At 31.9% G+C, this 13,423-nt stretch overlaps 1 protein-coding gene across 2 annotated transcripts; it reads right to left on the reverse strand.

The window, feature by feature from the left end:
* Nucleotides 1-3,821: 3,821 nt before the first annotated feature.
* Nucleotides 3,822-10,578, reverse strand: LOC118193383 (THAP domain-containing protein 2-like). 2 transcript variants are annotated; one of them, XM_085821207.1, is made up of 4 exons: nucleotides 9,905-10,578; nucleotides 9,345-9,505; nucleotides 8,988-9,080; nucleotides 3,822-4,919 (listed from the first exon to the last, which is right to left on the reverse strand). In XM_085821207.1, the coding sequence occupies exons 2-4, from the start codon at nucleotides 9,495-9,497 to the stop codon at nucleotides 4,884-4,886; spliced, it is 282 nt and encodes a 93-aa protein (XP_085677333.1). In that variant the 5' UTR covers nucleotides 9,498-9,505; nucleotides 9,905-10,578; the 3' UTR covers nucleotides 3,822-4,883. The 2 variants fall into 2 exon arrangements, with proteins under 2 accessions (XP_085677333.1, XP_085677327.1); XM_085821201.1 differs by having other exon boundaries at nucleotides 9,345-10,578.
* Between the last annotated feature and the right edge of the window lie 2,845 nt (nucleotides 10,579-13,423).

The following is a 13,423-nucleotide window of genomic DNA, read 5'->3' on the forward strand; positions in this document are numbered from 1 at the left end:
CGTTACTGATAATAAGTATAATAAATCGTTTATAAAATTACCATGATACAGTGAGCGAATTCTACCAATTATTAAAACGATAAACAACGTCGCAGTCTCTAATAGTTGTAGAGCTTCAATATTAAATTATTATTTTTTTTTATTAATTTTTTTTATTTATACAAATAAACTATTTTTTTTTAATTTAAATTCATATTGTGGAACATTTCAATTTTATCATTTTTACAAATTACCTTCTTGCTACGTAACGACATAATTCCTTACATACCAATAATTAGACAATTTTCATTATTTCTAAAAATTTTAAACTTTACGTTAATAAAAAAAGAATATTTTTTATTGCATATGAACATCATTACACAGCTTTCATATCAGTTTCTAAAATTCCTAAATCACGCTATATTCTGTGCAGGCATGCTAGAATTCTACGCATTAATAAATAAAAAAATCTAATTTCTCAGAATGAAAGAAAATAATATAATAAAATAAATACTACAAACTTGGAACACTAAGCAATGCTTCACATACGCACACACACACATATTATTTGCAATTACGATACCAAACACTACGTATTAAAATATGAGGTAAACGTTACTTCAAGCGTTAAAGTTTACAGTTTTGCTACTGTTGAGTCGATCGTCAGACTATCCATATATATCGTAAATCGGAAAGCGTTATAAACATATCAAAAAACAAAAAATTAAAAATACAATTTAAATGAAAAATTATGTCTTAAATAAAATTCACAATTAAAACAACAATACAAATTTAAAATACACAAACGATATGTTAAACATTGCACATAAATAAAGTCACATTACTCCTCGACATCACGCACAACCTCGTTTTCCCTTTTACACAACGATCAGTATTCGCTCGAAAAACATTAAAGAATTCCACAAACTCGGTGTCCTTGTGCTCATTTATCTATTTTCACATAAAGAAAAATCAGACAATTGCTCAAACTCGGCATTGCGCACCACATTGGCTTTGCCCATGTGCACATCGATCTATTTTCACTTAAAAAAACATTCCAGAGTTGCACAAACTCGGCATTGCGCACCACATTGGATTTGCCCATGTGCACATCGACCTATTTTCACTTAAAAAAACATCCCAGAATTGCACAAACTCGGCATCGCGCACAAACTCGGCATTGCGCACCACATTGGCTTTTCCCATGTGCACATCGATCTATTTTCACTTAAAAAAACATCCCAGAGTTGCACAAACTCGGCATTGCGCACCACATTGGCTTTGCCCATGTGCACATCGATCTATTTTCACTTAAAAAAACATTCCAGAGTTGCACAAACTCGGCATTGCGCACCACATTGGATTTGCCCATGTGCACATCGACCTATTTTCACTTAAAAAAACATCCCAGAATTGCACAAACTCGGCATTGCGCACCACATTGGCTTTTTCCATGTGACCATCGATCTATTTTCACTTAAAAAAACATCCCAGAGTTGCACAAACTCGGCATTGCGCATCACATTTGATTTGCCCATGTGCACATCGACCTATTTTCACTTAAAAAAACATCCCAGAATTGCACAAACTCGGCATCGCGCACAAACTCGGCATTGCGCACCACATTGGCTTTTCCCATGTGCACATCGATCTATTTTCACTTAAAAAAACATCCCAGAGTTGCACAAACTCGGCATTGCGCACCACATTGGCTTTTCCCACGTGCACATCGATCTATTTTCACTTAAAAAAACATCCCAGAGTTGCACAAACTCGGCATTGCGCACCACATTGGATTTGCCCATGTGCACATCGACCTATTTTCACTTAAAAAACATCCCAGAATTGCACAAACTCGGCATTGCGCACCACATTGGCTTTTCCCATGTGCACATCGATCTATTTTCTCTTAAAAAAACATCCCAGAGTTGCACAAACTCGGCATTGCGCACCACATTGGATTTGCCCATGTGCACATCGACCTATTTTCACTTAAAAAAAATCCCAGAATTGCACAAACTCGGCATCGCGCACCACATTGGCTTTGCCCATGTGCACATCGATCTATTTTCACTTAAAAAAACATCCCAGAATTGCACAAACTCGGCATTGCGCACCACATTGGCTTTTCCCATGTGCACATCGATTTATTTTCACTTAAAAAAACATCCCAGAGTTGCACAAACTCGGCATTGCGCACCACATTGGATTTGCTAATGTGCACATCGACCTATTTTCACTTAAAAAACATCCCAGAATTGCACAAACTCGGCATTGCGCACCACATTGGCTTTGCCCATGTGCACATCGATCTATTTTCACTTAAAAAAACATCCCAGAGTTGCACAAACTCTGCATTGCGCACCACATGGCTTTGCCCATGTGCACATCGATCTATTTTCACTTAAAAAACATCCCAGAATCAGTTTTTAAACATTATATATATATATTAAGAAAATAAAATCAGGCTCTAGTGTAGAATTCGGTGCCCCTTTGATTAGAGACATTTTTTTTTTTTTTGGCAATGAAACCTCGCTTCAGGTTACCATGATAGTTTTAACTTTGTTTTAGCTTCCTTATTTAAATGGAAATAGATTGATGTGTACATGGACAAATTTAAGGCAGTGTGCAATGCCTAGTTTGGGTAATTCTAGGATGCTTTTTTACGTGAAAACATATCGATGTGTACATGGACACAGAGTTCGTGCAATTCTTTTTTTTTTCCTTTTACTTATTACATGCTCCGCCTTTAGGCACTACAGGAAAAGGAGGAATGCCCCGTGGAGGTCTTGCTAAAATCCTAGTATACGGTGCAGCCTTGGTGCAATTTTGAAAATTATCGCCAACATCAAAATGACCTGTTTAACTGCTCATCGTATATGTCCCGTTTACTGCTCATCATAAAGTGGGCAAAAGTAGCCAAATCCCTTGTGCACCAGATACTAGGATTAAACTTTTAAAATCCTAGTATACGGTGCAGCCTTGGTGCGATTTTGAAACTTATCGCCAACACCAAAAATGACCCAAAGAACGTCTATGTATATACTATACACTATATACATAGTATATGCTATGTATAACTATATATATTCTTTGAATGACGCATTTACTACTCATCATATATGTCCCGTTTTTACTGCTCATCACAAAGTCGCCAAATCCTGTGTGCACCGGATACTAGGATTAAACCGAGGTCTTTTTAAGGTAAACTGGCTCATATCCAAGTTACACATGGGGAAAGCCACGAAAACGCCCATGCAGCCAGCCCATTTGCCGGGATTCGAACCCTGGACCGAACTACCAGTGTTCAGCGGCTTTTACCGCTTGCCCACTGGTGGGCTTGTGCTATTCTTTGACTTCTTATTTTGGTTTTGTATAGCGGCCATTTTGAAATTGTGCCTTCCTGATGCCAATCTTGGTGTCAAAAAAGAATCGCCAAAATACAAGGGACACCCAATTGTAAACTTTTACCTAAAATCACTACTCATCTTGACACTAAATTTTTTAAAATGAATTTAGATCAGTAAAATATTCAAGACTATGCAAATTGTAAACAAAAACCAATGCACGTATAAAGAATTCTTTATTTGATTGCAGTCTTAATGTGACATGTCAGAACACTTTTCATATTTCACATTTTATTTATTCATTAAAAATTATTATGCATTCAAGTTTGTTTTCATTTTAAACTTAGTTTTGAAAAGGCATAATAAATTATTTTCCAGAATATAATATCTGTTGTAATGTCCATAGATGGATTTATATTAAAATATAAAATTTTATTTGTTAGAAAATAATACAAATTTTCATAAATTCAACTGCTAAAGAAAAATACACAACAGTACATTTATAACAAATTTTATTACAGCATCTTTACACATATCATTATAACTGAAATCCGACACAATTTATTCTGTGTTGACACAAAAGAAATACAAAGCAAGAATATAAAACTCGATCATTATAAGAAATGAACATTCATAATATGAATCATTTATTATCTTCATAATAAATGGTTTTCTCTCCTTTTAATGCAATATTCAGGTATAGAATCCAGTACAGTTCTGTTATGGGGAAGCCATTGGCAAATTTTTTGCTAAACTCGCCAAGAGACTGGTTCATATGAAGTCACCAATGTTTACTTCTAAAGTCATTAGAATGTTAACTTTTTTAAGAAAATGTAAAAGAATGTCTTTTCAAAATTGGCAATGAGAATGCAAATTCCAAAGATGTAATGGTCACTTGTATTTCAATCAACAGGCCTCCAACACAAGTTTCCCATATTCTATTATAAAATCTCTGGTTTCAATGATAAATGTAAGAGAATACATGTCAATATAGAATAATGACAATACACCAATGGCATTTTAGGGGAAAAAAAAAAGTTTGCTTATTATCAATAATTAAATTTACAGTTATATGAAATAAAATAAACATACCCATTACATGTATCACAAGGTAATTTGTTTAAGAAATATTTTTCCATTCTTATGATACTCAGTTTCATAATATCCACAATTATCTGGGACATTTTTTTACTTCTTCAGCACATAAAGCTCTTGCAATAATCAAAGATCTTTCCATCTATTTTATAATACTGACGACTTGTTACACAAGACACCACACTGATAAGCACAAATGTATATTACCAAATGAAGAGTTTTTGTTGAAAATAAGGAGGATGAATTATTCCAATACTTATATTTGGAATTAAATCATGCACACAATCAAGTTCTAGATATTCCTTTGTTAATCATTTTCTTTATCATTCAGGACTGATCGATATTCTTGAACAGAGTGGTGTGACAATGGATATTGCACATATTTTTTAGTCCACAAAGCACCAATTCTTAACTTCAATAAATTAAGATATATCCTATGCATTTTTACACCTGAGAGCCATTTCATGATAAAAACACTCCTTTCTTTGTTATGAATACCTGAAACAAAGAAAGAAAAAACAGAACAAATTTATTTTTTAGTCTTTAAAATCATATATCATATAACTATTATACAGGTGAAATGTTATAAAGACCTATGTATGTAACTTTGTAAAGACTTATAAATTAATATCATAATATATTTATAGAGCTTGGGTCAAAATTATTATTATGAAATATAACTATTGCTGTATGTCTCTTTTTCTTTTTAATAAACAACAAGGTGTTAGCCGAGGTTTCCAAGCCTCGTTACCAAAGTGTACGTGGTAGAGCCTTATCATGTCAGGAAAAGTGCAATGACAGAAAAGGATACCGGATGTCCCTTGCAGTCACACTTCATCATTCTTTATTTAATTATTTCAATAACTTTTCAAACTTTTAGTCTGTTTGCTTATTTTTCATGTTCCAAAACGAAAAGTCCCTAGGCCATTTCCAAGTCGTTTTCCAGTAGAAGCAGTCCGGCTAATTCTATCTTTGGATTTCTTAACAGTGAGATTTTTTATGGGATGGGGTAGTTAGCCCCACACCCAACCCCCAACCTGGAGGACCAGTTCCCTGATATAATCCCCAGGGGCAGGGTGCCCGGCTATACCCCCAGACGCTGGGTACCCATTTTAGTCGCCTTTTACGACATATATGAGCTACATTGGGACTATTCTTTCATACCCGGTCACCACACGGGTATATTAGTAGATTGATTTGTGCTTATTCACTGTGAATAATGTGAAGAGCAAATATTACTTGAGCTGAACATGTAGTACTATCCAGAAAGAGTCCATACAATTATTGCATAAATAGAAATATTAGAGTTAGATTGTGCAGAAAGAAGACATTATGGAATTTGTCTTTTTTTTACACTACTACACTATGCCATGTAATATGTTCTTCCTACACTACTACACTATGACTACACTATGCCATGTAATTGCAGGATACAAAATCTTAAATAATGATGAACATTTTAAGAAACACAATTGAAATACAAAATAGAAACTTTGGGAACTTGAGAAGTAACTGAGTATAAAGAAAATTTTAAATAATATAAAATCTTCAGTAATACCAAAAACTTGGTTAAATAACTAAATAAGCAAAGAATAATATCTACAAGTCCAGAATAAATTATGATATTTAGCATTTAAATGTATAATAAATATGCTTCTTAAATCTCAGCTGCTCAGCAACGATGACACGTAGATATTTAGCAAAGGCGCTTGTAAATACAATATAGAAATTTCAGGACCTTGAGAAGTAACTTAGTATAAAGCAAATTAAAAATTATATAAAATCTTGAGTAATATTAAAAACTTTGTTAAATAAGCAAAGAATAATATATACAAGTCCAAAATAAATTTTGGCATAAAGCAATTTAAATGTATAACAAACATGCTTCTTAAATCTCAGCTGCTCACCAAAGATGACACGTAGATATTTAGCAAAGATGCAGTTTAAGAGAACTTTAAAAATTACTTTTAAAGACAGCATCAATGTTACTTTGCAAGTGTCTGAAGTTTTCTTTTTTTTTCTTTATTGGACTTAATATCGTCATTTTTCCTATTGCAAAGATTCTTGAGCGTGATATTTGTTGATATCCAAATTATCAGTTTGCTTATACTTTCACTTGTATGACCATTATCACAAATAATATCATCAAAGAGCATTTCTTTTAATTCTAAAATTTTAAAAGTCAAATTTGCAACAATTTTCCTCTGATTTTGTTCCAACAAAAAATCTTCATATTCTTCACTACACAGCTTATTTACAATTAAATAATTATACATAATTATATTTACAATAAATGGTTTTGGCCACCTGAGTCCACCACGATCAAGATTCTTTATAAGATCATACGTTTGATCATGATTAACTGTGGAATTTATTGTAATGTTTTGTTTGCAGGTACAGCATTTCACTTTCTTTAAAACTGCATGACAACAGTAACCACCCAAATAAGTCAGAACTGGCAGATGGCTACTAATGCCCTTCACATCACTCTCCGTAATATTTAATGATGGGTAATATACTGTATTATCTAATTCTATAATATCATGAAGATTATCATCATATTCAAATGATGTTAAAGGGACAGTAGTATTTTTAATAATCAATTCTAACTTAATACTTGATTGTATTCTTAATTTTTTTTCACATTCTAATAACTGTCTCATTGAAATATGATACTGAGAACCAGAAAGTTGTCTGTATTTACCAAACCGGGCTTCAAGAGCATCAGTCTGAATTTTTCCTGGAAGCATATATTTCATTCCAAGCTCTTCAACACAATATCTAGTCAACTCCAGTATATCATAAGTAGTTTGTTTGAGAGCTGCATGAGTTTCTTTTGTAAGCATGCCTGTTGAACATTTCATTGATTCCCATGCATCTAACCAGTTAAGAAACTGATTGAGGAAAATAACTTTTGGATCAGAATCATCTGCTGTTAATGGCTTCATAAATTCACTCTTTTGATGTATACCTTTAAACATAGTTTTAACATTCATAATATCCCACCATTTGCATATTATGGATATAAACTCAGATGTATCTGAATAGTGTGGTATTTCATGCAAAGGACCCAAATGAATCAGACCTTCAATAGTAAATTTATTGAAAATCTTAAGAACCAGTTTAATGTTTTGTTTCTCTAAATTAGAAGGTGAAAGATTTTTTAGAGTTAAACCATTAGAAAATGTAATCAGTTGGTCATTTTCAATTTCATGTAGCTTTCTCAAAGATATAAACGAAGCAGTTTTGAAGTGCTTCTTTGAAAGACCTTCAATATTTGGAAAAAACATACATGTACCAGGATTTTTCTGGTTCAGCCAATTGTTCCTTATATTTTTAAATAAATGAACTGCATCAATTATGTAGAAAAGAGGCCTATTCCCATTCATTGGATGTTTGTAAACAAATGAATTACGTGGTGGATTTGAAAACAAACTCATGGCTTTTCTATTTATTGCATTGTTGTCTGTAATAACACAAATAACAATAATTCCCATATTTTCAAGACCTCTAATCACTTTTTTAATTACATAATGTAATGTTTCAAAATTTATTGTGTTAACAGGCATAATATGTACTACCTCTTTGAATGAAGATTCCAAACTGGATATCATAAAAGCAAATGCACTGGTTGCCGGACTGGAAGAATCAAATGCAGCCCCAACGACAGAGCCTCCTTTGTAATCAAAATATGGCTGAACATAAATTTCATCTACCAAAAGAATCACTTTTCTTTCTCGATCCTCAAGGAAAGTTACACGATTTTTTATATATTTTAAAAAATTTTCATCAATAGTTTCTCTACATGGTGACAATACTAAATTGCTACAAATTTTTTTTAAAGTCGAAGGATGAGGCATAATAATACTGCTACTATCCTTTAAAAATTTAAATGCATGTGGTGATATAGTATTTAACAAGCATGCTAACACTAGTACATCAGGATTGTATCTAAAATTATTTTTAGGGCAAAGTAAAAGATTCATCTGGTCTTGCAAAAATTTAATAATGCTCTCATTTTTGTCATTAGAAATAGTTTGCGGTAATTCATTAATTATATCAATTGTTATGGTTAATTTTGAATTTAACTCTTTGGTTTGAAGATTAGCCAATTTATCTAAAACAGTCCTAATTTCATTAAAATTTGTAACTTTATGTGGGAATGTGTAGGGAGATAATTGCATAATAGATTTAATAAATACAGACATTTCTTGATTGTCATTCACAACTACAGAATAATCAATTGATGGCCCAGGACTAAAAACAATATGAATAAAGCAAACAGTTGAGGTATCTGGAACTGTGTATACATGCCAAAATGCTGATATTCCATAGCGATCAATACATGACAAAATATCATTAGAACAATTAATTTTCATATCATTATTATACATTTCATATTCTTTAAGGCTTTCACGCAATGCTTTCTGTAAATTATGGCACTCGCGGGCAGTTTTTTTTTTTTGCATCAGGATCTTCTCGTACAATGGTGCTACTTTTTGAACTGTATACAGATGGATAGTCCTTAAATATTGATGGCACTGTATTTTCTTTTAATCTACGCACCTGAAGTGGAGCAGAAATTAAAATTCCATTCTTAGAATCAAATGCTGAAGCTTCAACTTTAAAATCACTTTTCTTGAAATGCAATTCACAAACCTTTAGAGAAAATTAAAAAAAAAAACATTATGTTAATAGTAATAGTTTAAAAATCAGACGGTTCATTCTGAGCATTTGTAGTAAAGAATATTCATTTCACATATAGAACCAGAGAATATTTGCAGTGATTAAAGCTCTATTTCAATCCTTTATTTCTGTATATCCTGGTTTATGTAACAAAATATTATCAGTTAAAAATTTCTGAATGAACCCTTATATGTAATTAGAATCTACACTATTAATTAATAACTCTACTTTACTTACCTTTGAACTCTTTTTGGGTGAAAAGTCTTTCCGTTGGATTGCAGAAAGCCACTCTGTCTTCAAATCTTCATTTTTAGGAAAGGAGAATACAGACACTTTTGGTCCTGTTGAGTAGTTTCCCTTACATAATGGTACACAGCATCTACCCGGCATTTTAATAACTGAAATGTTTTTATTTAAATTAATATATAAAAGGGAGTAAATAGTTATGTATAAAATATAAATTAATTATTTCTAAATATAAAAGGGAGTAAAGAGTTATAGTGTATAGCTAATGGCATAAAATTTTAAGAATAAGCTGTGTTAGCTTATATTATAACATCAAATTTATACAGGTCCATAAAAAAATGTTTTATTCTGAAACAGATCAGGTAATATAATTATGCAAAGCCCGTTTATTCTACGATGGGCTGACACAACATTATTCAAAAAGAAATTATACATAGCACAGCAGCCTTGTCTCTACCAGAAATAACACATGTATACTAGAACATACGCCTAAAAACGTTGATATAATTAGAAAAATATAACTTTACAGAAGTAAAGTAATGTATTCTTACCTCTCTAAAATACATCCAACCTTAAAACCATAAAAAAATCAAAGTATTCTGCTTCAGCGTTCGCACAACGTAAGAAGCTAGCTTCAGCAATCAGCAAAGAGCCACTGCATGCGTTCCGAAGTTTATTATGACCAGAAGTCGTGACGTCACACGAATTTTCGAACCGCGCGCTTAGGCTTGAAGTAGAGTCGGTGTTGAAATAGCGCGATGCCCAAATTATCCCTCTCATCCCCAAATTTTCCCTCTCTCGAGATTCCTTAAGGGCTTTGTAAGTGTTGACAGACGTGAACTGATAACGCTGGCGTCTGTTTCGAGTTGATACACAAAGGAAGCCACAAGCAATGGCAATTTCAAGTATTTTTTAATGCTTTAAACTGATGAAAAATTAAGATTTATTGATTTAAAGGCACTTATTTATAGAAATTTGATTTAGTTTAGATGAAAGAAAAGTACTTATCTTAAAATTCCAGGCTTTTGGAGTATATCCTTACATTGTCCGCTGTTTTATTCTCGTCAACATCGGAGCCGAAATTCATTGGAATGATATAGGTTTTGTAGGAGAAAAATAAACATTTTTCAAAGAAATTTAATTGATAATCACCAAGAGGAAAGGAAAAATGTTCACTTTTTTACGGAGCGCAGCGATCGTGCTGCCGCTTGCCTCGGTGATCACACAGCCCTCCCTTCTTTGAATGAGCTACAATTCCGCAAATCGGAACCCGGAAGTGTGTTGTACGTCATCACCGGAAGTGTACCTACGTCATCGTTACATTATCTTTGCTGACCAATGGCATACGAGCAGGGTTAATATAGTTCTAACGGTGGTTGCCCTACTCTTTGATTTATCACTGCTTGGCAATTAGAATAGGTAAATAATATCGTAAACAAGCACAGCAGTTATCGGTAACAATTTGCTATCGCTGTTATATGGTATGCACTTGAACTTTAACGATATAGGAAAACTATTAAACTCTTGAGTTAACTATTGAACTCTTGAGTGTTTTTTAGGCAGAACATTTTTAAATTCACAGATATTGTTCTTAGTTTGTAAACATTCCCTATTACATATAATTCACAATGTTTGACAGAAAATTTACATATGATATTACTCTGTGTCTTATATTGAATTAAATTATTATAATTTGAATACTGTTGTTATTGTATTGATACGCATCTACTTGCACTCTAAGTGAAATAAATAACAGTAAGAAAAAGTAATTCAACGGCATAGAACAACATTTTGGGTCACAGTATATTTCATATTTCGGTTATTAGCAAAACAGTTATTTGTAATGAATGAAAAGGAATAGAAAATCGAACTAATTCTTAACAATATTTATATACCACATGTACGAACTGCTAGGACAATAATATTTGACTTTTATTTTTATGGATTAAAACTCTACAAGAAATTAAGAAATATTATTTATTTTTTCATAAAAAACGTACTGTTTTGCAAAAACTTATAAACATCTTCAAGTTGATTCTGTTGATATTTTCATTAGATCTCATCAAAGAGTTTCATATTTTTCTATCGGAATGTTTTAAAAATCATTTTTTCATCATAAAATGTCTGTATACATCTAGGTTCAGCAAAGAATTTTGTGTAGCTGGTACTCTTTTCATTCACACTTGGGATCTTTTGTATTCCAAACTTTTGTATACTGTAGTTCTAAATTTGATGTACTTTGAAGTAATTATCTCACAATTTTGTGCATTTATTGAATTATAATAAAATTACTGTATTATTATTTCAGTTACATTTTAATTAATATTTTCATTCTGGGATATACAGTCTCAAACCTTACCTAGTGGTGCAGTGTTCCAGATTTAGAAAACATTTTGAACAAATAAGATCTTACTTCAAAATAGCTTTCTGTCCATCTTATCAAAAGAATGTAATCTATCACTGAATAACAAATTTTCTAAAATTCCAGTCTTGTCATTTCATCCTTTCCTCTATATTCTAATTTATATTAATAACTTCTTACAATCCAAGGTACCCTTCTAATGTTTTAATCAGATGCTATACTGTAGGCTGTTTTCATATTTCAAATAAACTAATTTTCCTGTAATTCTATATATTCTTTTATTATAATTTGTCTTATCTTGATTCAGATTTATTAATTTGATTATATAATTTTATATTACTTGTCACAATACTAACAGTTTTGGCTCAGATAATTAGACTTTTTTAATTCTTTCCAGACATTGTTTAAATATTCATTGTATAACTGGAAAGCTGTAATACTAAAGGTAAATAAAGGAAGAAACTAAAGCATATTTCATGCATCTTCTTCTTGTCCCTCTTTTTTAATTCATGCAGTGTATATATTTCTCGTTGACTGTTCATTATTTGGCTCTAGTGTAGAATTGGGTGCCCCTTCGATTAGCGCAGGTGCGTAGCTAGAGGGAGCATCTATCCCCGGGCGCAGAATCCAAGGGGCTCCAAACTGATGTTGCGACATGTTAGAATTAAATGTTTTCCATCCTTGGCAAGCAGTAGGGGGCGCAAAATCTTCAGTTGTCCCTGGGCGCTGAAAACCCTAGCTATGGATTAGCGACAATTTTTTAAAAAATTTTGCCGATGAAACCTCACTTCTGGTTACCATGATAGTTTTAACTGTGTTTTAGCTTCCTGAATTTATTTAAATGAAAATAGATTGATGTGTACATGGACAAATTTAAGGCAGTGTGCAATGCCTAGTTTGTGCAATTCTAAGATGTTTTTTTTAAGTGAAAACAGATTGATGTGTACATGGACACAGAGTTTGTGCAATATTTTGACTTCTTATTTTGGTTTTGTGTAGCGGCCATCTTGAAATTGTGCCTTCCTGGCACCGATCTTGGCGTCAAAAAAGAATCCCCAAAAAACAAAGGGCACCCAATTGTAAACTTTTACCCATTATTTTTATAATTTGCATGTATTGATATGCATATTTTCGTAAATTTTGCATTGTTACTCATTTCATTCTCATATTCTGTTTATTTATTACATCAATTAATGGAAATTTATTTGTTTTGTCAAAGTTTAGTTATTGTTTATTAACTCCCAGTAAATTTAATGTGAAACAGAGTTTCTTTGAGTACTTTTCTCTAGTGCTGTAAATATTTATACATAGCTGTCTGTTTCTATACTTATTTAAGGATTTTGATTTTCCATTAAAAACAAGAATCAAAATTCAATTTTATAAAGCTAATTACTACAATTAAAATATTTGTTGCAAATAAATGCATTTAAATTTTTAAAATACTTAAAAACAGTTTAAGTAACTACAGTTTTAAGTTTGCTTGTTGGAATTTCAAATAAAAATGCAATTAATTTGAATATTTTTATGCTAACTTAATTAAAGAGTTTAAAGCATTCAATATAGTAGTATTACATTAAAAATTCTGCATTATTTAATTTCATCGAGAACACAATGAACCTTCATTACAATATTCAGTTCATTCAATATTTTCAGAAATGTACTTGTCCTAAAATTGAAAATATAATTATTTTTTAAGAAAAACTTCATT

The sequence above is a fragment of the Stegodyphus dumicola genome, chromosome 1 (genome assembly GCF_044657685.1).
Source record: "Stegodyphus dumicola isolate Sdum_Otavi_A_Nest chromosome 1, ASM4465768v1".
NCBI classification, from domain to species: Eukaryota; Metazoa; Arthropoda; class Arachnida; order Araneae; family Eresidae; genus Stegodyphus; species Stegodyphus dumicola.

Coding starts and splice junctions, on each gene's coding strand:
- LOC118193383 (XM_085821207.1), bottom strand. CDS start 9,497: ATGCCGGGTAGATGCTGTGTACCATTATGTAAGGGAAACTACTCAACA. Junction 9,081..9,344: donor CACCCAAAAAGAGTTCAAAG/GTAAGTAAAGTA, acceptor TTTTCTCTAAAG/GTTTGTGAATTGCATTTCAA. Junction 4,920..8,987: donor TAATTTCTGCTCCACTTCAG/GTGCGTAGATTA, acceptor TCTTTGTTTCAG/GTATTCATAACAAAGAAAGG.